At 40.2% G+C, this 21,087-nt stretch overlaps 1 protein-coding gene across 3 annotated transcripts in view; it reads right to left on the bottom strand.

Moving 5' to 3' along the window:
• The window catches only part of LOC126094635 (leucine-rich repeat-containing protein 24-like), a 377,583-nt gene that overhangs the window by 26,046 nt on the left and 330,450 nt on the right, over positions 1–21,087 (bottom strand). For all 3 annotated transcript variants that reach the window (XM_049909123.1, XM_049909124.1, XM_049909122.1), the window contains 4 exons: positions 18,680–18,881; positions 18,163–18,344; positions 6,812–7,052; positions 2,758–3,138 (listed from right to left, as the gene is read on the bottom strand). In XM_049909123.1, the coding sequence (XP_049765080.1) occupies positions 2,758–3,138; positions 6,812–7,052; positions 18,163–18,344; positions 18,680–18,881 (1,006 nt within the window). The remainder of the gene's footprint in view (positions 1–2,757; positions 3,139–6,811; positions 7,053–18,162; positions 18,345–18,679; positions 18,882–21,087) is intronic.

Raw genomic sequence — 21,087 nt, 5'->3', positions numbered from 1 at the left:
ATTTCTGAAAGTATTTTTATGGAGTGTAGCCATTTATGGAAGTGAAACATGGACGATAAACTGTTTGGACAAGAAGAGAATAGAAGCTTTTGAAATGTGGTGCTACAGAAGAATGCTGAAGATTAGATGAGTAGATCACATAACTAATGAGGAGGTATTGAATAGGATTGGGGAGAAGATAAATTTGTGGCACAATTTGACTAGAAGAAGGGACTGGTTGGTAGAACATGTTCCGAGGCATCAAGGGATCACCAATTTAGTATTAGAGGGCAGCGTGGAGGGTAAAAATCGTAGAGGGAGACCAAGAGATGAATACACTAAGAAGATACAGAAGGATGTAGGTTGCAGTAAGTACTGGGAGATGAAGAAGCTTGCACAGGGTAGAGTAGCATGGAGAGCTGCATCAAACCAGTCTCAGGACTGAAGACCACAACAACAACATGTTAGCACAACACGTCTCCTCTCATATCAAGCACTGGGAACCACCTATATTACTCTCTGCAATAGCCCTATGTTACAGGTAGAACTGTTGCCTAACCTCAAAAGATAGTTAGCTAGAAGGAAAGGTATACTGAATGAAGAGTTTATTTATCTTGTGTATGAATATTACATATAACTGAAAGCATTTTTTTTCTTTTACAACAGATTTTTTTAATGGAATCTAAATAGACCAAGTCCATTAAGTTCAGTGAAAAACATGTTGTGAATTAAATTTGATGTGTGCATACTTTTTGGCTATCAGCCACGAAAAATTTTATATGTAAATCAAAAAACAGTCTGCACACTGAACTACAGTAAAAAAAAATGTACCAGAATGAGATTTTCACTCTGCAGCGGAGTGTGCGCTGATATGAAACTTCCTGGGAGATTAAAACTGTGTGCCCGACCGAGACTCGAACTCGGGACCTTTGCCTTTCGCGGGCAAGTGCTCTACCATCTGAGCTACCGAAGCACGACTCACGCCCGGTACTCACAGCTCTACTTCTCCCAGTATCTCGTCTCCTACCTTCCAAACATTACAGAAGCTCTCCTGCGAACCTTGCAGAACTAGCACTCCTGAAAGAAAGGATATAGCGGAGACATGGCTTAGCCACAGCCTGGGGGATGTTTCCAGAATGAGATTTTCACTCTGCAGCGGAGTGTGCGCTGATATGAAACTTCCTGGGAGATTAAAACTGTGTGCCCGACCGAGACTCGAACTCGGGACCTTTGCCTTTCGCGGGCAAGTGCTCTACCATCTGAGCTACCGAAGCACGACTCACGCCCGGTACTCACAGCTCTACTTCTCCCAGTATCTCGTCTCCTACCTTCCTACAGAGCTTCTGTAAAGTTTGGAAGGTAGGAGACGAGATACTGGGAGAAGTAGAGCTGTGAGTACCGGGCGTGAGTCGTGCTTCGGTAGCTCAGATGGTAGAGCACTTGCCCGCGAAAGGCAAAGGTCCCGAGTTCGAGTCTCGGTCGGGCACACAGTTTTAATCTCCCAGGAAGTTTCAAAAAAAAATGTAATTTGAATTTTTTGTGTGACAGTGCATTCTGTTTAGAATGGAGAAAAAAGTTGAGCAATTTATAGATTAGAAAATGTCACACAACACAGACTTTCCTTGGTGTCACGCATATAACACTATTTACATATCCAAACTGGAGTAATAAAACAGAGAGAAGCTAACTATTCAACTGTAGCTTTGTGTGACAAACAGATACACATAAAAACACAAGAACTGAACTACTGCACCTGTGTGTGTGTGTGTGGGGGGGGGGGGGGGGGGGGCGCACAGTAGTACTCACTGTGCATTCCCTGTTGAAATCGAAACTGCTTAGGTCAGTCTGGTGGCCACCGTATATGCCAGAGTTTGGCCTGGCCCCATCAGAGGGTGCACCTGATTCTCAGTGCCACATGCATAGTAGTGTCACAGCAGTTGATAGTAATGAAACTTCCTGGCAGATTAAAACTGTGTGCCCGACCGAGACTCGAACTCGGGACCTTTGCCTTTCGCGGGCAAGTGCTCTACCAACTGAGCTACCGAAGCACGACTCACGCCTGGAACTCACAGCTTTACTTCTGCCAGTACCTCGTCTCCTACCTTCCAAACTTTACAGAAGCTCTCCTGCGAAACTTGCAGAACTAGCCCGCGATGGCAAAGGTCCCGAGTTCAAGTCTCGGTCGGGCACACAGTTTTAATCTGCCAGGAAGTTTCATATCAGTGTACACTCCACTGCAGAGTGAAAATTTCATTCTGGAAACATCCCCCAGGATGTGGCTAAGCCATGTCTCCGCAATGTCCTTTCTTTCAGGAGTGCTAGTTCTGCAAGTTTCGCAGGAGAGCTTCTGTAAAGTTTGGAAGGTAGGAGACGAGATACTGGCAGAAGTAAAACTGTGAGTACCGGAAGTGAGTCGTGCTTCAGTAGCTCAGTTGGTAGAGCACTTGCCCGCGAAAGGCAAAGGTCCCGAGTTTGAGTCTCGGTCGGGCACACAGTTTTAATCTGCCAGGAAGTTTCATATCAGAGCACACTCTGCTGCAGAGTGAAAATTTCATTCTGAGTTGATAGTAATGTGCCAGCTACTCAGTTTCCACACTAGCATCAGATGGTGTGCCTATAGTTTTTACGTCTTATATGCTAATAATGTATTTATGCAACACAAATCAATCAGCTTTTTCTTATATTTATTTATTGTTACTATTCTTTAAATTTCTCTTATTATAATATTTTGTCACATAAGAATAACTGCATTAAAATAGTAGCTGTAAAATGTCTTACATAGCATACTCGACCACTTCTGCACAGCCAGCATGACAATCCTATGAGAAGTGCTGCAAGAATGGTTGCTCCAACCCCAAGAGCTACTATGAGAGGTAAATGTGAGGACTCCATGTTAGTTCCACTACTGCCACTGGCACTGTCTTTTCCCAAAATCAAAGGGTCTTCACTGTCCAGCAGTAAAATCAATCTGCGTTCGTCCACACCAGCCTCATTCTTTGCAACACATGTGTATTCCCCACGTTCTTCTGGTCCAGCTTCCCATAATGTGATGTTTAGCCAACCACCAAGTCCTTCATGAATGATAAACTTGTCACTGTTATTGGACAGGATTTGTGACTCATGAACCCAGTGAGCTGTTGGTGGTGGGTTCCCTTCAATCTGAAAATAAACAATCATTAATATGTGAAACATGCACTCTTTTTTTCTTAGATACAAAGTGATGACAATAATACACATAAATCTGTCTGCTGACAACTTGAAGGAAGTCACGAAGTTTAATTATTCTGACAGCACAGTAGTGCATGTATTGTAAGGATATATGTCATTGAAATCTTTCATGGCACAGTCACTGCAGGCCAAATTGTTTATCATCTTCTGTTCTGTAATTTTATCCTTAACATATCAACAGGGTCATCTAGGGACCCCACGAGTGATTTTTGGTGATACTGTAGCAACTGTAAGAAACAATTTATTCTTGATTTTTATATGAGGCACGTCCAAAAAGCAAGTGTACTGCAACCATAATACATGGTTTTTTTGTTTTTTGAGGTTTGGCAACACTGAGTGGTTGAGGGGGAACCCCTGAACACAGTGAGAATTGCAGGAACACAGTAGGAAGCAAACCCATATTGTAGTGTCCAGTTGAATGGAAGTGTATGAAAGCTATTGATAAGATATCACGCCAAGTTCGAGCCATGTGCTGTGACCCACTTCCTACTCATGGAACGGATGATACCTAATGATTCTTTTTTTTAGATTCAAAATGGTTTACGGCAGAAGTATTATGAGCAGAACGAGTGTGTTTCAAGTGATGTAGGGAGCTAAGTGGAGGCAAATCAAATGTTCATAACAAACAGATGAGTGGAAGATGAGTTGGTGGACTGATGAGTTGGTGCAAAAATTGAGGGAACTGTTAATGAAGACCACTGATTGAGAGTGGATGGAATTTCTGCAATGTTTCAACAACTTTCCAGAACTCTCTTACATGAGACACTCACAGAAATGCTGTGTAACAGGAAACTGTGTACAAAGTGAGTCCCAAAGCAGCAGACAGAGCAGTACAAGAAAAATCAGGTCAACAGAGCCCACAAGTTTCCTGAGAAACTTGAATTAGAAGGTGAGGGTTTTATGAGCTCTCTTGTGGCTGGAAATGAAATGTGGGTGGCTCATTCCACGCCTGAGACAAAAAGACTGTCATCACAGTGACATCACACCAATTTCTCATCTACCAAAAAATTCAAAACCACAATTTCAGGGAAAAAGGTATGGCTTCAGTGTTTTGGGCCCAAAAAGACATTATATCTTGGTCGGATTTCTGCCCCAGGGGACAGGGCAGGGGGACCAATGCACAACCCACCCCCCCCCCCCCTGCCCCCCCCAAAAAATCTCAAAAGGAGCATTAAAAACAAAAGGAGCAGAATTTTTACAACAGGAATGTGCTTGTTGCACAACATGTGTCCCTCCACTGCCTTAGCCCCGTGGTAGTCTTGGACCCATTTAGTTGGGATATTTTGAACTTCCACCCACGTTACCCTGACTGGAGGGGGGGGGGGGGCCTTCAGATTATCATCTTTTCATCTCCCAGAAGGCATATGTTAGTGGAATTAAATTTTCAGGCAACAAGCAGAAGTAGAAAGAGGTTGTGAAATGGGATACGGAGTTGGTGGGGGGAGTTCTTTTTGGAGTGCACCTCAAGCCACGATTTGCCACATGCACTGAACGGGATGGCAATTATGCAGAAAAACAGTCAACAAATGTATTACCAAACAATATCCTGTAACTTTTTCTTTCAAATAAACTTTTCCTGAAAAATATATAAAAATTTGGCGCACATACTTTCTGAACATGCCTCGTATATTCATACATCTGTTTAAGATATATATTACATAATCAGACATATGATGCAGTCATTAAAAATAAAAAACACTTGTGGTCCTGGCAAGACCCCACTTGGCATACTATGTTACACATTTTGAAAGATTAATTTTTCGATTTTTCAAAATTAATATGAACACCATAAGTTTTTGAAAATGGCCCGTAAACAAGTCTCAAATAATGACATTCTTTGGATGCTGGATGAATTATCTCAGTGACCTAGATGATGTCTAGAGCGATCCTAATGAGGACTTTATCTGAGAACATTCACCTTGAAGTGAATTCAGAATAAAGTGACACTGCAAAAGAAAATTATGATTGAGATTCTGATGAAGGAGATGAGATTATTGTGAAGCCAGGATGAAAATGGACAAGTTCAATGGCCCCATGACTCACTGTCATCAATATGACATTGCCAAAGGATCTTCCAAGCCAATGAATGCAAGTGATCTTACACCCACAATGTCCAAATTTTTGAACATAATCTTTAATGATCAAGTTGTAGATACTATATGCATCTTCAGCAATAGTGAAGCATCTTGTGTTGTTCACTATTACAATGCCAATACTGCTCTGAACAGAATGTATATTCTGCCAAACTGAGAGTGTTGCTTGATGTACTACTGATTGTTGGAGTTCTTTGCTGCTGAAAGGAATCAATTTCTGAAATGTGGACAATATCTTGCAGTTTTTACTGCTGCCATGGCATGGAATCAATTTGTCCATATTTTTTTATTTTATCAGCTTTGACAAAAAAACAAATATGTCAACAATGCTTATGTAATTTAAATATACTTTTACACATCCAAAGAATCTAATCTGAGTAACTGTCTACAAAAAATATACGGTCCCCAGAAGACCCCAGCTTGGTAAACAATGCTGATAACTAAGGCTTCGAATGTTAGCGATTACCAGGGGTAGTAGTGGATGAATATCTGTCACAACTGATGATTTATGATAAGACAAGTTTTCAAGCAAATGGAAAGTTGTCTGTAACAATATGACAATATCTAGTTGAAAGCAGTAAGTAATATTATCCACCTTGTGAGAAGTGCTCCAAAACATAAAATTTTTTCACTATTTCTAAAAATAGAAGTACTCCCTGTGCTTCTTTTTGGCTGGCTGTCTACATAAATTTTGTACTTGGTAATGCTTGCAATTGTCTTTTCACAAAGTTACAGCTTGATCCAAATAAAGCTGTTTTCTAGGATGCTTGAAAATCCCTGAACAACACAATTTGTTAATAGTGAACAGGCCATGACAGTCCAAATGATAAGAAACTACAGAAATAGTTTTAGGTAGCATGACCTTTACTGAGCATACTGAAAGCAATTCCAAGTTCACAGTTAGATAAATTACTGTTTCAAGACACCCCATAGTTGCCTCATTTCTGTTTCTTATCTTAAGTGCATTTTTACCATTCTCCTTTTAATTTTCATTTGTGCTGTGGAAAAATCTTTAGAGAGAATAATCCTCAGAACTAAAATACAATAAAACTGCAGATGTGAGGGACTTTCCTATGAAATCCACGAATAATTTCCTGACATTGTTTCCTCTTGCGATCTGTGTAATTTGTTTCTTCCTTCTGTTGCCATTTACTTTGTAATTTTTTCAACATCTTTTAGGTACATTAATCATATACAAACCATCATTTTCAGTCCTCTAGGATTTAATGAAATGTAGTTGGAAGAAACGTTTAGTTATTTTAAAGAAAACATAATACAACTGTATTAAAATTTACCCAGGCTAGCACATGTGGATCAAAATTTTAGCCATTCAACAGTATTACTTTTCTTCTCATGTATTTTCTCTTCCATTCACTAAGTTGAAACGGAGTTCCCAAATTTTAATTACTCCTTTTCCATTTTTATCACATTGAGTGGAAATCACTCCTGTTATATCTGTGAAATTATCTTTTTAACATATGCCTTTCATGTATATTATATTTAAAACTCACCTGGCATGACATTGTAACTTCACCGCCCGTTGCTTCAAATGTAGCATCTTGTTGTGGAAATACAATCCTCGGCATACATGCCATCTGATCAGTTGCAACCTCTTTCCAAAGCATGCCTTTCAGTTTCTCTGGTTCTTCACACTGTGTATCTTGGGTGTTTAGCTTATGTTCAAGTGTCCATTCACGCAATGGAGCCAGTTGACAATCACATCGCCATGGATTGTCATGCAGTTCGAGTGATCTGTTGATGTGCAGAATTATTTACCTGCATTATAATTGACTTTTACATCATCAACAAAAAATAATGAAAACTCTTGGAAGCAATACAAAAAGAGACAATATGAAGGAAGACCATCTCATGCTATAGAGGTCGCATTAAGTAGTACAAAAACATATTCTTCATGAAATCACAAGTTCAACAGCTGAGCTGCTGCATATTGTGAATGAACTGAGATTAGAAAGATCCAAGAAGTGGGTAGGGGAGGGGAGGGAGAGGGGTTGATGGAGGCTTAGCAAGTTAGAGAGAGAAAAAGGAAAAGTTATAGAGCATCACATAACATACATATAACAACTATAAACATATATTACATACAATAACATCTAATACTATGAAACCCTTGGGGGGGCCTGTAACCTCTAGTGGGTGCAAACCCTGGTAAGGCATCACAGAAATAAAATATATTACATACAATAACATCTAATACTATGAAACCCTTGGGGGGGGGGGGGGGGGCAATAACCCCTGGAGGGTGCATCCCTGGCAGGGCATCAGAGAAATAAAATATCTCCAATGAACCAATAGCTATTGTTGCGTCTGACCCAGAGCAGGCGGCCACAAAAGGCATCTGTATCCCATGTTAGGGGCAGCCTCCAGAGTTGTGGAAGACAATAGAATATCACAACACATTATTTTCCCTGCATAATGCAGTCTCCTTTTTATACACAAAATATTGCTTCCTCCAACTGTTGATAAAATATTCCCCTACTCAGATCTCCAGTGAGGGGAGGGAAACACCAACAACAACAACAACAACAACAACAACAGCAACAACAACATGAAAGGAGGTGCAATTTCAAAACAAGGATTGGTACCTGGAATGTCACAGCACTGCTACTGCCAGGAAAATGAGAAAACCTTAAAAGAGAGATGGAAAAGAATAATAAAACCTGGTAGGAATTACTGAGGTAAGATGAGATGGGTGAGAAGAATTGCAGTCAGATGAATACTTACTACTTGGGAGGACAAATAAAAAGAATTAAGTGATAATGGCAAAGAAATGTGTAGGAAATGTAAACTGTGCAAGTAACATGGTTATTTTTGTAAAGTGAAAGGAATAAAAGAAAGTATTTTTACTATCCTAGTAGATATGACAACTTCAGAACATGGTGTTCAAAACTCACAGGAGGAGGAGTTATACTTGGAAATCACCAGGAGATAAATATAGAAACCAAACTAATTTTATACTGGTTGAAGAAAGGTATAGAAGTGGAATCAGGAAGGTAGATACATTGTAAGATTCAAATATTAGTAGCAACCACAATTTACTTATGGCAGAAATAGAAATGAAAATGAAAACTTAAGAACACTGCTGTGCTGAAGAGGGACCTTGAGAAGAAGTTGAGATCTGGGAAAGAAAAAATTATGGAAAGGCTATCAGAAGAGATTATTAGTACATTATGAGACAAAGAACCACATGATAACATAAATGAGTGATGAAATATAGTCAAAGAAGAAATCACAGAAGCAGAGCAAAAAGTATAGGATATGTAAATAGGGGGGGGGGGGGGGAAAACCAAAAAAGGTAGGTTGCACAAGAAATTATTTTGAAGGTGGAAGAAAGAAGAATATTCAGAAACAAGAACAATGAAGATGCAAAGAAGATGTACCAAATGCTCAATAATGAACTGTGTAGAAAAACAGAGCAGGCTACAAAAAACTGGCTAAAACAGGAGTGCAACACAATTGAAGAAATGGACAGGAATGGAAAAACTGGAAACCAAGAAATCCAGTGAGCACAGGACAATTATCTCATTTCACATGCAGCCAAGAATCATTAACAAAAGGCTGGAAAAGGTAATGGAAGAGTAGAACCATACTAAGGTGATTCTGTGCCACTGGCAGAACTTTCAAACTGCTCCCACTTTCTTCTGATGGAGATACCTTTCCGAATGTTTTTACACAGGTTTAGCAAATTTTGTAAGTTTAAAGATACAGGAACCATTATTGATACATATTTCTTAAACAAACTGTATTGATGAAAAATATCACACACAACACATTAAGTGTATCATGTCATTTATTTATTCCTCATAAACTATTAACAGTTCACAAATTACTAACCAGAAATGAAAGAACAGCTATAACTAAAAGCTGTGAAAACATCCATTTCAAGAATTTTGTTTCCATTGTAATTTTACTTTGCATTTCCATGCTTTGAGCAAACAAAAGTCATTGATTATCTCAATGAAGTCAAGTTGTGTCATATTCTATCCACAACATAGCTTAATTTGACAATCTGCTTTCACTCATACTTGACGCTAAGTAGTTTTTCACCATCTTCATTTTGCCGAGACAGAGGACCTTACCTTTGCATGGAGGAAATGGGGAAAAAAAACTTCAAAATATTCTTCAGCTGCCTCACCTGTACCTTTAAGATAGTTATTTCATAACGTAGCTCTACAGCATCACTATGTTATATTTGGCACCAAAATCAGTTGCACCAAAATTAGCTGTACATTTTTTAAGATAAGATACACACCTTTAGGGTGTTTGTGGCATGAAGGTAAAGAAAGACAAACGAAATGGTTTGATATACTTATGTGAGATCTGTTTCCCATTTCATTTATTATACTATAACATGCTTTGGAGGACTGTAGCTCAGTCTCACTCCAGTCATTAGTCAGCAGAAACTGGCAAAAACCAAAAGCCTTCAGGCAAATAGCATTTGCACCAACACTCACTCATTGATCTTTGAGATTCTACAATACCATTGGTAAGTAGCAGAAAGACTTTTATTGTTGAATATGAATGAGCTACATAGGCAGCAGTTGTGTGAATCAAATGCACAGTATTCACTTAAACCATGCTAGTGATGGATGTCCGTTCAGCAGCAATCATTTGTTTGTGATTTACTCATACAAAATGATGCTGTTGATGGGGCACTATGACACTAGTGGCTTTTACAGTTACGGGGCCATGGGAAAGCTTCTTCTCATGAACAAAGGACAGGAACACGAGTGGTAGGAGAATTCACAAACCTCTCCCAGTTAATTCTTAAACCATCTTTCTTTCTCCCCACCACTCCACCCCCAAAGTTGTTGCACCCCCTGTGTGCCCGTGCCCTTGGCAGAGGCATATCTTGTCACCTCTTCAGTATAACTCTGAGGAACAATTTTGTTTTAGATGGAATACAGGCACAAGAGATGCAATAGGACTCTTACCAATTTTGGGAGAGAGGTTTACTGAAAAGGCAAGTGACCTACATATGTGCTTCATAGAACTGTAAAAGTCATTTGATAGCATGGTTTGGTATAAGCTGGAAAACCAGACAATTTATAAACTCATTATGTTTCAATCAAAAAACGACAGAGAAAATGAGAGGAAGTTACCAAGTAGATAGAACTAGAAAAATGGGTAAGACAAGGTTGCTTTGTGTCTCCTACCCTTTTCAGTCTACACTTTGAAAAAAATGATTGCCCATGACTCATTAGACGACAAGGGGTAAAAATTGGAGAGGGAGGAAGGAAGGGAGGAAGATTTGGTTTAACATCTCAACATCGAGGTCATTAGAGATGGAGCACCAGCTCAGATGTTATTAAGGATGGGGAAGGAAATGGGCCACGCCCTTTTATAGGAACCATCCTGGGATTTGCCTGAGGCAATTTAGCGAAATTACAGAAAACTTAAATCCGGATGGCCGGACACGAGTTTGAAGCATCATCCTCCCAAACGTGCATCCAGTGTGCCACCTCACTTGGTTAAAAGTTAGAAGAAGAAGAATATAGTGTTTGATGTTTTCAGATGACAAGGTCCTTCTAGCAACAGGTGAAAAAGAATTACAAGATTTAGTAGATGCCGTTGAAGCTACAAGGAAGATTTATGCAATAAAAATCAATACAATGAAAGCAAAAGTAATGGTACTAGCAGGAAATTACTGGAAGCAGAATAAAAACTGACTGTAAGAGCAGCACAGATATCAAGGACAGCAATGGAAAAAGGAGCACCTTATAAGAAAAAAGGACTTTTTTGCAGAAATATGGGTAAAGATGCTTGTATGGTGCTGAAACATGGGCACTGAGGAAGAAAGGCAGAACAAGGCTGGGGTTTTTTGAGATGTGGACATGGCAGACGATGGAGATTCCGTATCCTGGATGATGTGATTGACGGCAGCATTAAGGAGGAGGCAATGGGTCACAGGAAATGAAATACAAAGGACCTGCTAATATAACAGAAAACTGAAGTGACAGACTATGAAAAAGGCTTGCAGTGGAAGTGTGTGCTTCACTGTCTGTCTGTGGGAATATATGTACTTTTACTAGGGAAAGAGTACGAGCTCTAAAATTAGCGTGAACCTGTTTTCTGTTACATGTGTCTGTGCTCCATACATCTGTCAACTACAGGTGAGTGGATGCTTTTACCTTACTTTATGTATTGTTACATTCAGGGATTTCCATTATTGTTATACTATGAGAAAGACTATATGACACATAGATGAGTCAGTAACCAGTACAATTCTTTCTAACTCCTACCTGTTTCCACATTTAAAGAAACATTCTGAGTTGAGTGAAATGGATATAGTAGTTTTAATTCTGGAAGCATTGGTTCTGCTCACTGGTGTGTGTGTGTGGGGGGGGGGGGGGGGGGGGGGGGAGAGATGAATTGAACAAAGTTTACTGACTTAATTAAACTGGGGCAATGTCAAAAAGAAGTGGAGCTCTTTGTAGTAAAACACTATTGCCCTATCCGAACAAGAACTTTTCATTTTGCCTTCATATTGAGTCAAGTTTCAGCATTTCTTATGCTACTAAACATTACATCATAAATTGAATCATAACATCTTTTTATTTTGAAATATTTTGTCTCCCGCAAGTTAAGGACAGTTGCCATTTGATCTCAAACAACAGCTTTGGAACTGAAATTTCTGTGTTTTGATGCCTATATACAAAATTGTTCTACCTAGAAGTTGCACTGAAGCTGAATTACACAGCAGAAAAAAGGGAGACGACAGTTGACTAGCTACCCAATAGGATATTTCATTTCACTAGAAAAGCAGCTGAAAAAAAAAGTGAGATTGTTAAGATTGTGGTGAAAAAGTTCTTATTGTGAACCACATAGTGGAAATAATTATGTAATATTTTTTACAAGACCACTGGAGACAAATTTTAGAGATGAGAATATTCAGCATTCCACTCATAAATGAAATCATGTGGTAAAAGTTTTTGTAACTGCCCAAACTACAGTGAATAATTTCTTGGTAGTCTGTTTTTATCATCTGGTTGTTGCTACAATGCCATACAAAATAGAGAATGGGACATATAAGTGCTTATCTACAACAATTACTTGGCATCATTGTATAATGAATGGCAATAGATTTTAAAAACTGCTTTGTCACTCACTTACATGGCTAGTTTATAATGTGATTCAATATATTTAAAACTTCCAAATTCTGTCTCTTCTATGTACATTCCATTAATCATCTATATCTATATATATACTCCACAAGCCACCATATGGTGTGCGGCGGAGCGTACCACGTACCAATATTAGTCATTTCCTTTCTTGTTCCACTCTCAAATAGAGCAAGACAAAAATGATTATCTATAAGCTTTTGTAGAAGCCCTAATTTCTTTTAGCTTTATGCTCCCTACAGGATATGTACAGTGATGGCAGCAGACTCATTCTGCAGTCAACTTCAAATGCTAGTTCTCTAAATTTTCTCGAACACTGTTTCACAAAAAAACATTGTCTTCCCTGCAGCCGTTCCCACTTGAGTTCATGAAGCGTTCTCTGTAATACTCATGTGTTGATCGAACCTATGGGTAATATTCCTAGCAGCTCACCTCTGAATTGCTTCAGATCCAAAACACTCTAGCAGCACTTAAGAATGGGTCACACTAGTGTTCTATACACTTTATGTTTAATAGGTAGGTGCTTATTCTTCATTGTATTTCTTACTGTAAATCACACTCAGGGAATCACATTACTAGCTGAAAATAACAAATTTCATCAAAGTGACTGTGCCGAGAGAAGCATTAAGGAGCTAGTATATTTTTTTTACCTGAATCAAGGTTTTTCTCTTACGGTGCAAAAGCAGTATTTATAAAATAAAAATCTCTCAGAATGTGAAACAGGGGTGTGAGTGTGACATCAAACTTTGTACAAGCAATGAGGAGAATACACCGCAGTCAACTTTGGTCAAATGTGTGCGTGGAGTGAAAAAAAGTGTGGTGTCACCGCCAGACACCACACTTGCTAGGTGGTAGCTTTAAATCGGCCGCGGTCCATTAGTACATGTCGGACCCGCGTGTCGCCACTGTCAGTAATTGCAGACCGAGCTCCACCACACGGCAGGTCTAGAGAGACGTACGAGCACTCGCCCAGTTGTACGACGACTTTGTTAGCGACTACACTGATGAAGCCTTTCTCTCATTTGCCGAGAGACAGTTAGAATAGCCTTCAGCTAAGTCCATGGCTACGACCTAGCAAGGCGCCATTAACCATATCTGAGAGTCTCACTTGTATTATCAAGAGCGATGTACCACAAGGATGAATTAAAGTTAAGTATTAAAGAAGCTACGTACTTTTCTTTAATGCATTCATAACGTATCCTGTTTCAGACCTCACGCAAGCCGGTGTGAGTTTACGCGTGCATTTCGGCTACTTCTGAGTGGCATGGCTGTCTTGCAACGCCACAACAAAAAGACTCCCTATAAATTACTCAATGGGTTTTTGTGCCAATTTTCATAGCCAAATAAAGAACAGGAAAATGACAAATGGGGGTATCAAATTGACCAACCTGAGGTCTGGTTTAAAAAATGGAAAATTATGATTAAGAAAAATGTAATCAGTGATTTGAGGGAAAATTGAAATATTTCATGAGCAGATGCTCCTACCTATGAGCGAGCCGTGAGCAGCCGCTGGTGAAGTATCAGTGCAGTAGTGAGTCGCATATTTAGCTTTCATATTTGTCTTGTTTGATTCTTAATTTCTTTCCGAGTGTTTGTGTGCTTGCATATTTAATTACATAAAATCCTTGCATATTCTCGTATTTGAGAGGAGTAATATTGCTTATTGATAGACATAGAGTATAAATTCGCGGAGTTGTTAAGATATTAGCAGTAGGATGGATACGGTGTGTGTGTGCTGTGTGCGGGCACAGGAGGAGCTGGCCACGGTTCGCGAGCAGCTGAGCGTCCTGTTGGTCACAGTCAGCTGCCTTCAGGCTGCTGCCTCGAGGTGCAGTGACTGCGGAGTGTCTGGCGCGTCGCTTGAGACACCCCAGGTGTCACTTGCTGTGTCTGCTGACTCAGCCGCCGAGGCACCTTCTAGTGTACCCGGTGTGTTGGGGCCGCCCTCACCTCAGGGTGAGTGGTGGACTGCAACGCGTTAGTGTCGCTAGAGGAGGGGGGCCAATGTGGAGGCTGGCCGCCTGGCCTCGTCCGTTCATTATGTCAGTGGGCAGGTGGCTGCTCCTTCAGCAGGGCCCGAGCAGGCACATGGGGGCAAAGGCTTGCTGGTTATTGGGAGCTCCAATGTTAGGCGGGTGATGGAGCCCCTTAGGGGAATAGCGTACAGGGCTGGAAAGAAATCCAACGTGCACTTGGTTTGTCTGCCGGGGGGCCTCATCCAAGATATGGAGGCAGCCTTGCCTGCGGCTATTGAACGTATGGGGTGCAGTCGTCTGCAAGTGGTTGCTCACGTCGGCACCAATGATGCCTGTCGCTTGGGTTCTGAGACAATCCTCAGTTCATACAGGCAGCTGGCGGATTTGGTGAAGACCACTGGCCTCGCATGTGGGGTGCAAGCAGAGCACTCTATTTGCAGCATCGTTCCCAGAGTGGATCAGGGTCCTTTGGTTTGGAGCCCAGTGGAGGGTCTCAACCAGAGGCTTCGTCGACTTTGTGATGGTCTTGGCTGCAGATTTCTAGACTTGCGCTATTGGGTGGGGAATTGTAGGACACCCCTAGATAGGTCAGGGGTGCACTACACAAAGGAAGCAGCTACTCGGATAGGAGAGTACTTGTGGTGTGCACATGGGGGTTTTTTAGGTTAGGCAGTAGTGCGAGATGTCCTGATGAACACTCACCAGTTGAAGTGCAGGCAGGGAAATCAGAACGCGCTCAGTGTAAAGACACTTCAGCTATCAAGATATTAGCAGTAAATTTTCAGAGTGTTCGGAATAAAGTTCCTGAATTTACTGCCCTCCAGGAAGCGTGTGGCGCGATGAAGTTCTGAAATATTTGGTGAGGGTTGGAACGTGTATTGGAAAGACAGATTAGACACCGTAGGAGGTGGTGTCTTCATTGTAGTTGACAAAAATAGTGTGTCTACTGAGGTTGAAGTAGAGTGTGATTGTGAAGTTATCTGGACACGTTTAACAGGGTTAGGGGAAATAAAGTTAATTGCAGGGTGTTATTACTGGCCACCAGGTTCCACCGTGACAGTTCTAGAATCATTCAAAGGGAGTCTACATTCTGTATCGCAGAAGAGTACCTGAATCACGCTATATTAGTCAGAGGTGACTTCAACCTACCTAGTATAGACTGGGATGTCTATGGATTCATTACAGGTGGTACAGACAAGACGTAGTGTGAATTACTTCTGAACACATTATCCGAAAACTGTCTTGAGCAGCTAAATCAACAGCCAACGCGTAATGGAAAAATTTTAGAGCTGGTAGCCACAAACAGACCAGACCTCATCAACAGTGTCAGTGCTGAGACAGGGATTAGTGATCATGATGTTGTCATTACGACTATGGTTATGAAAGTTAAAAAGTCGGTCAAGAAGGCTAGGAGAGTATTCTTACTAGAAAGAGCAGATAAGCAGTTGTTAGTGTCCCACTAAGTAAATGAATCGACTTCATTTACTTCCGGTACGATGGACGTGGAAGAATTATGGGCAAATTTTAAACACCTTGTAAATCACGCATTGGACAAGTATGTTCTGAAAAAGTGGGTTACAGAAGGAAAAGACCCACCATAGTTTAACAGCGCAATTCAGAGAAGGCTCAGGAAGCAAAGGCAGTTGCACTCGTGGTACAAGAATGATCGGGAGAATAAGGACAAGCAAAAGTTAGTAGAAATTCGTGCTGCTGTAAAAAGAGCGATGTGTGAAGCATTCAACCACTACCACCGTCATACCTCAGCAAAAGATCTTGCTGAAAACCCAAGGAAATTCTGGTCTTACGTAAAATCGGTAAGCGGGTCGAAGGCTTCCATCCAGTCACTCACTTATCAGTCTGGCCTGGCAAGGGAAGACAGCAAAACGAAAGCTGAAATTTTACATTTAGCATTTGAGAAATCTTTCACGCAGGAGGATCGTACAAACATACCGCTGTTTGAGTCACATACAGATTCTCGTATGGAGGACATAGTGACAGACATCTCTGGGGTTGTGAAGCAGCTTAATGGGTTGGAAATAAATCAATCGCCAGGTCCTGATGGGATTCCACTTCGGTTTTACAGAGAGTGCTTGACTGCATTGGTTCCTTACTTAGCTTGCATTTATCGTGAATCTCTTGCCCAACGTAAACTCCCGAGTGACTGGAAAAAAGTGCAGGTGATGCCTGTACATAAGAAGGGTAGAAGAACGGATTCTCAAAATTACAGAACAATATCCTTAACATTGGTTTGTTGCAGGATTCTCGAACATATTCTCAGTTCGAATATAATGAATTTCCTTGAGACAGAGAAGTTGCTGTACATGCATCAGCATGGCTTTAGAAAGCATCGCTCCTGCGAAATGCAACTCGCCCTTTTTTCACATGATAACTTGTGAACCATGGATGAAGGGTATCAGACAGATGCCATATTCCTTGACATCTGGAAAGCATTTGACTCGGTGCCCCACTGCAGTCTCCTAACTAAGGTACGAGCATATGGGATTGGTTCCCAAGTATGTGAGTGGCTCGAAGACTTCTTAAGTAATAGAACCCAGTATGTTGTCCTCGATGGTGAGGATCATTGGAGGTGAGGGTATCATCTGGAGTGCCCCAGGGAAGTGTGATAGGTCCACTGTTGTTTTCTATCTACATAAATGATCTTTTGGATAGGGTGGATAGCAACTTGCGGCTGGCTGCTGATGATGCTGTGGTGTACGGGAAGGTGTCATCATTCAGTGACTGTAGGATGACACAAGATGACTTGGTCAGGATTTGTGATTGGTGTAAAGAATGGCAGCTAACTCTAAATACAGATAAATGTAAATTAATGCAGATGAACAGGAAAAATAATCCCGTAACGTTTGAATACTCCATTAGTAGTGTTGTGCTTGACACAGTCATGTTGATTAAATATTTGGGCGTAACATTGCAGAGCGATATGAAGTGGGACAAACATGTAATGGCAGTTGTGGGAAAGGTGGATATTTGTCTTTGGTTCATTGGTACAATTTTGGGAAGATGTGGTTCATCTGTAAAGGAGACCACTTATAAAACACTAATACAACCTATTCTTGAGTACTGCTAGAGCGTTTGGGATCCCTATCAGGTCGGATTGAGGGAGGACACAGAAGCAATTCAGAGATGGGCTGCTAGATTTGTTACTGGTAGGTTTGATCATCATGTGAGTGTTACGGAAGTGTTTCAGGAACTCAGGTGGGAGTCTCTAGGGGAAAGGAGGCATTCTTTTCGTGAATCAATACTGAAGAAATTTAGAGAACCAGCATTTGAGGCTGACTGCAGTACAATTTTACTGCCGCCAACTTAGATTTCGTGGAAAGACCACAAAGATAAGATAAGAGAGATTAGGGCTCATACAGAGGCATATAGGCAGTCATTTTTCCCTCATTCTCTTTGGGAGTGGAACAGGGAGAGAAGATGCTAGTTGTGGTACGAGGTACCCTCTGCCACACACCGTGTGGTGGATTTCAGAGTATGTATGTAGATGTAGATGTAAATTAAGTTTCAAAATTTCATTTCTTCAAGGCCTAGCAAATCTGCATGCAAAAAGTTTCATTGTCATGATATTGCTGAGTAAAAAAAATTACTTTGAACCAAGTACTAAATTTAGGGCGCTTTGAAAACAGAAGATGCTGGGAGGGTGAATGATCATACTTTCTGAACAAAATTTGAAAATTAAAAATAAATTTTAAAAAACTTTTAAATATTTTGTGAAATGATTTGTCTTACCTCAACTTTTGCATGGGATAAAATGGTTCTGGATGCAAGGTTGCCAGACGATTTGAATCAAGCCTTAATGTGTGCAGGTCTGGTACATTTACGAAGGCCTTGTAGCCTATCTGTTCAATCTGATTATCATTGAGGCGTACTGTCTGCAGAAAAGTGAGTTCCCTGAAGATCCCATCAGGAACCTAGAAATATTTCATCAATTAAAATCAGAATTATCTCTCAGATAAATTTACTGCTGTCCACCTACAGTTACCATAGTTAGAGAAAATTTGTTTGAAACAGTGATTTACACATTCAAAGGAAATGGTAAATAGCTTGCATGAGAATCTGAGTTACATATGCAGCATATTTTGAAACACAAATTCACAGTTAAAGTAAGAACTTCTACTGCTTTGTCTCACTGTAACAAATATGTGAATGTTTCAACATTTCTTAGAAAAATAAGTTTTTATTCTATTGCCTGTTTCACATAAGTTTTTTAAAAATATGTTTCATAAAATTAGACATGTTTTCATACCTTCTGTATCTGGTTATGGTCAAGATAGATAACACGTAATCTGAAGTTGTCATCGAACATTGATGGGTGAAGTTCAACAATTTGATTGTTTGACAAATCCAGTTCTATTAATAATTCCAGTCCACTGAAAGCACGTTTCCCAATTTCTCTTATGCTGCAGTCATGCAAGGACAGCTTCTGCAGGTTTACCAACTTAACATCACTGCAAAAAAAGTAATGAGACATTTTATGAAAATAATGACTTTTTCACAAGAATATCTAAAACATACTGCTATAAACCTTGTAAAAGATTAAGTATTTTTGCTTATTTTTGACAATAATGCAACACAATTACATGATTTCAGACATTTATTGGTTTGTGTAAAAAAAAAAAGGACTAGACATTAGTTAAATAACATTTTAAAATTAAGTTTAATAACTGCAACCTATGGGAAGATCAAATGTAAAATACAATGAAAAATGCCTCTACTCAACTTACATAGTGTCTGACATTGGTAGTATTTAACATCTTTGAAGTATTGTACTGTGGCAATGCTCTTTCTTGTCATCTGAAGAAAGTGTGTACCCAACTGGATTTGAGAAAGACTGCCAAACATGTGGCAACATAGAAATAATAAGAGAAATGAATCATCAGAAAGCTAATTTTTATGTCATGGTGGTTTCTCTATCTGGTGTAGTTACAACCACAGATAATTTTCAAGTTAGATGGGGCCCCACTCTTCCTGAATATAAGCCCACTGCCTTAATCACTGCACCACACCACTCACACTATCTCTCTCTCTCTCTCTCTCTCTCTCTCTCTCTCTCTCTCTCTCTCTCTCTCTCTCTCTCAACAAACTACCCAAACTCAGTAGAGTGAGGTATATAAAATTGTTTAATTGCTGGAGACATAAATGTGAAGAATAATTTATTCAGTATGACTACTACTCACTCTTCTTTGTTAGTGCAGAAATGCCATTACATTAAATGACAAACAGTAAGAACTAGTGGCTACAGAACATGATTACTACAATATTTCATCAAAATCACAATTTTAAAATTTATTAATAACTAGTTTTGGCTATTCTTCAGATATGTTGTATCCAGTCAGATGTACATTCCATACACAAGTCTGATATTGCATGTAGCAGACATGTATTTTAATAGCAAGTAACTGGCACTCCTAAATGATACTCCTGGTAAAATAACACGATTGCCCTAGCTGTACAATTTATTCAATGTTTTTGGTCACCAGAAACTCGTTGCATAATACACTGTCTAAGTAGAGCAGATGTTTTAACATACACTGTCTGATCAAAAGTATCTCAATACCTATTAGTAGACATTAATATAGTAAGGGTCCACCCTCCACCTTTATGATAGATTGAACTCTGCTGGGAACACTTTCAGTGACGTGTCTGAATGTTTGTGGAGGAATGGCAGCCCAGTTTTCCTCAAGAGCAAAAACCAGAGGAGATAGCAATGTTGGACACTGGGGTTCAGAGAAAAGTCAATGTTCTAACTTGCCCCAAAGGTGTTTTCCACAAACTGTTACCTCAAAGATGCTTTATGACAGGGTGCGCTGTCATGCTGATGTAAATGATCATTGTCTCTAAACTGTCTCTCTCTCCTGTATACAGTACACAGAGCTTTAAAATGCATTCATATCCTCCCACATTTTGCATTTTGTTACATGCAATAAGAGGACCACACCCCTAAGTACGAGAAATGCCCCCATACTGTAACACAGTCTCCTCTGTACTTCACTGTTGGCACTATAGATAATGACGGATAACATTCTCCAGGCATTCACCGAGCTAAATCCTTCCATCAGATTGTACAGGGTACAGTGTGGTTCACCATTCACCTATTTCCAGTCACCTAACATCCACTCACCTCAAGTGTTACTTAGCAATGACTACAGAAATGTGTGACTTATGAGGAACTGCTTGTTTGTTGTACCCCATTCTTTTTAACTTCCTACGCCAAGTGACTGTGATAGCTGGACTGCTGGTAGTATTTTGGAACTCATGAATGATTCCTTCGGATGATTACGTATGATTCTTTTTATAACCATCCTCTGCAATGCTCGGTGGTCCCTCAGTACATTAAGTCTGCCTGGTCTTGGTTTAGCTATGGTTGTTCCTTCGCACTTCCACCTCTCAGTCGCATCACCAACAGTCAACATGGGCAGCTTAAAGGGTAGAAATTCCCTGATGGATTTTTTACTCAGGTTCTTCTTCTTAGTGTGCCTATGACAACCATTTAAACGAAGTGCAATGCCTCAGCAAGACGCACTGCTTTTGGGCTTCCTGGAGCCAGATCCTTTTGCATCACAATGCCTGGGGAGATGGTGTAAACAGGGCAGTGAAGGAAATGGATCATCATCTGCTCAACACGCATGCCTCGGATATTTCTTCGTTATTGCA

The sequence above is a fragment of the Schistocerca cancellata genome, chromosome 8, assembly GCF_023864275.1.
Source record: "Schistocerca cancellata isolate TAMUIC-IGC-003103 chromosome 8, iqSchCanc2.1, whole genome shotgun sequence".
Taxonomy (NCBI): Eukaryota; Metazoa; Arthropoda; class Insecta; order Orthoptera; family Acrididae; genus Schistocerca; species Schistocerca cancellata.
This window is presented reverse-complemented; position numbering and strand designations above follow the sequence as displayed.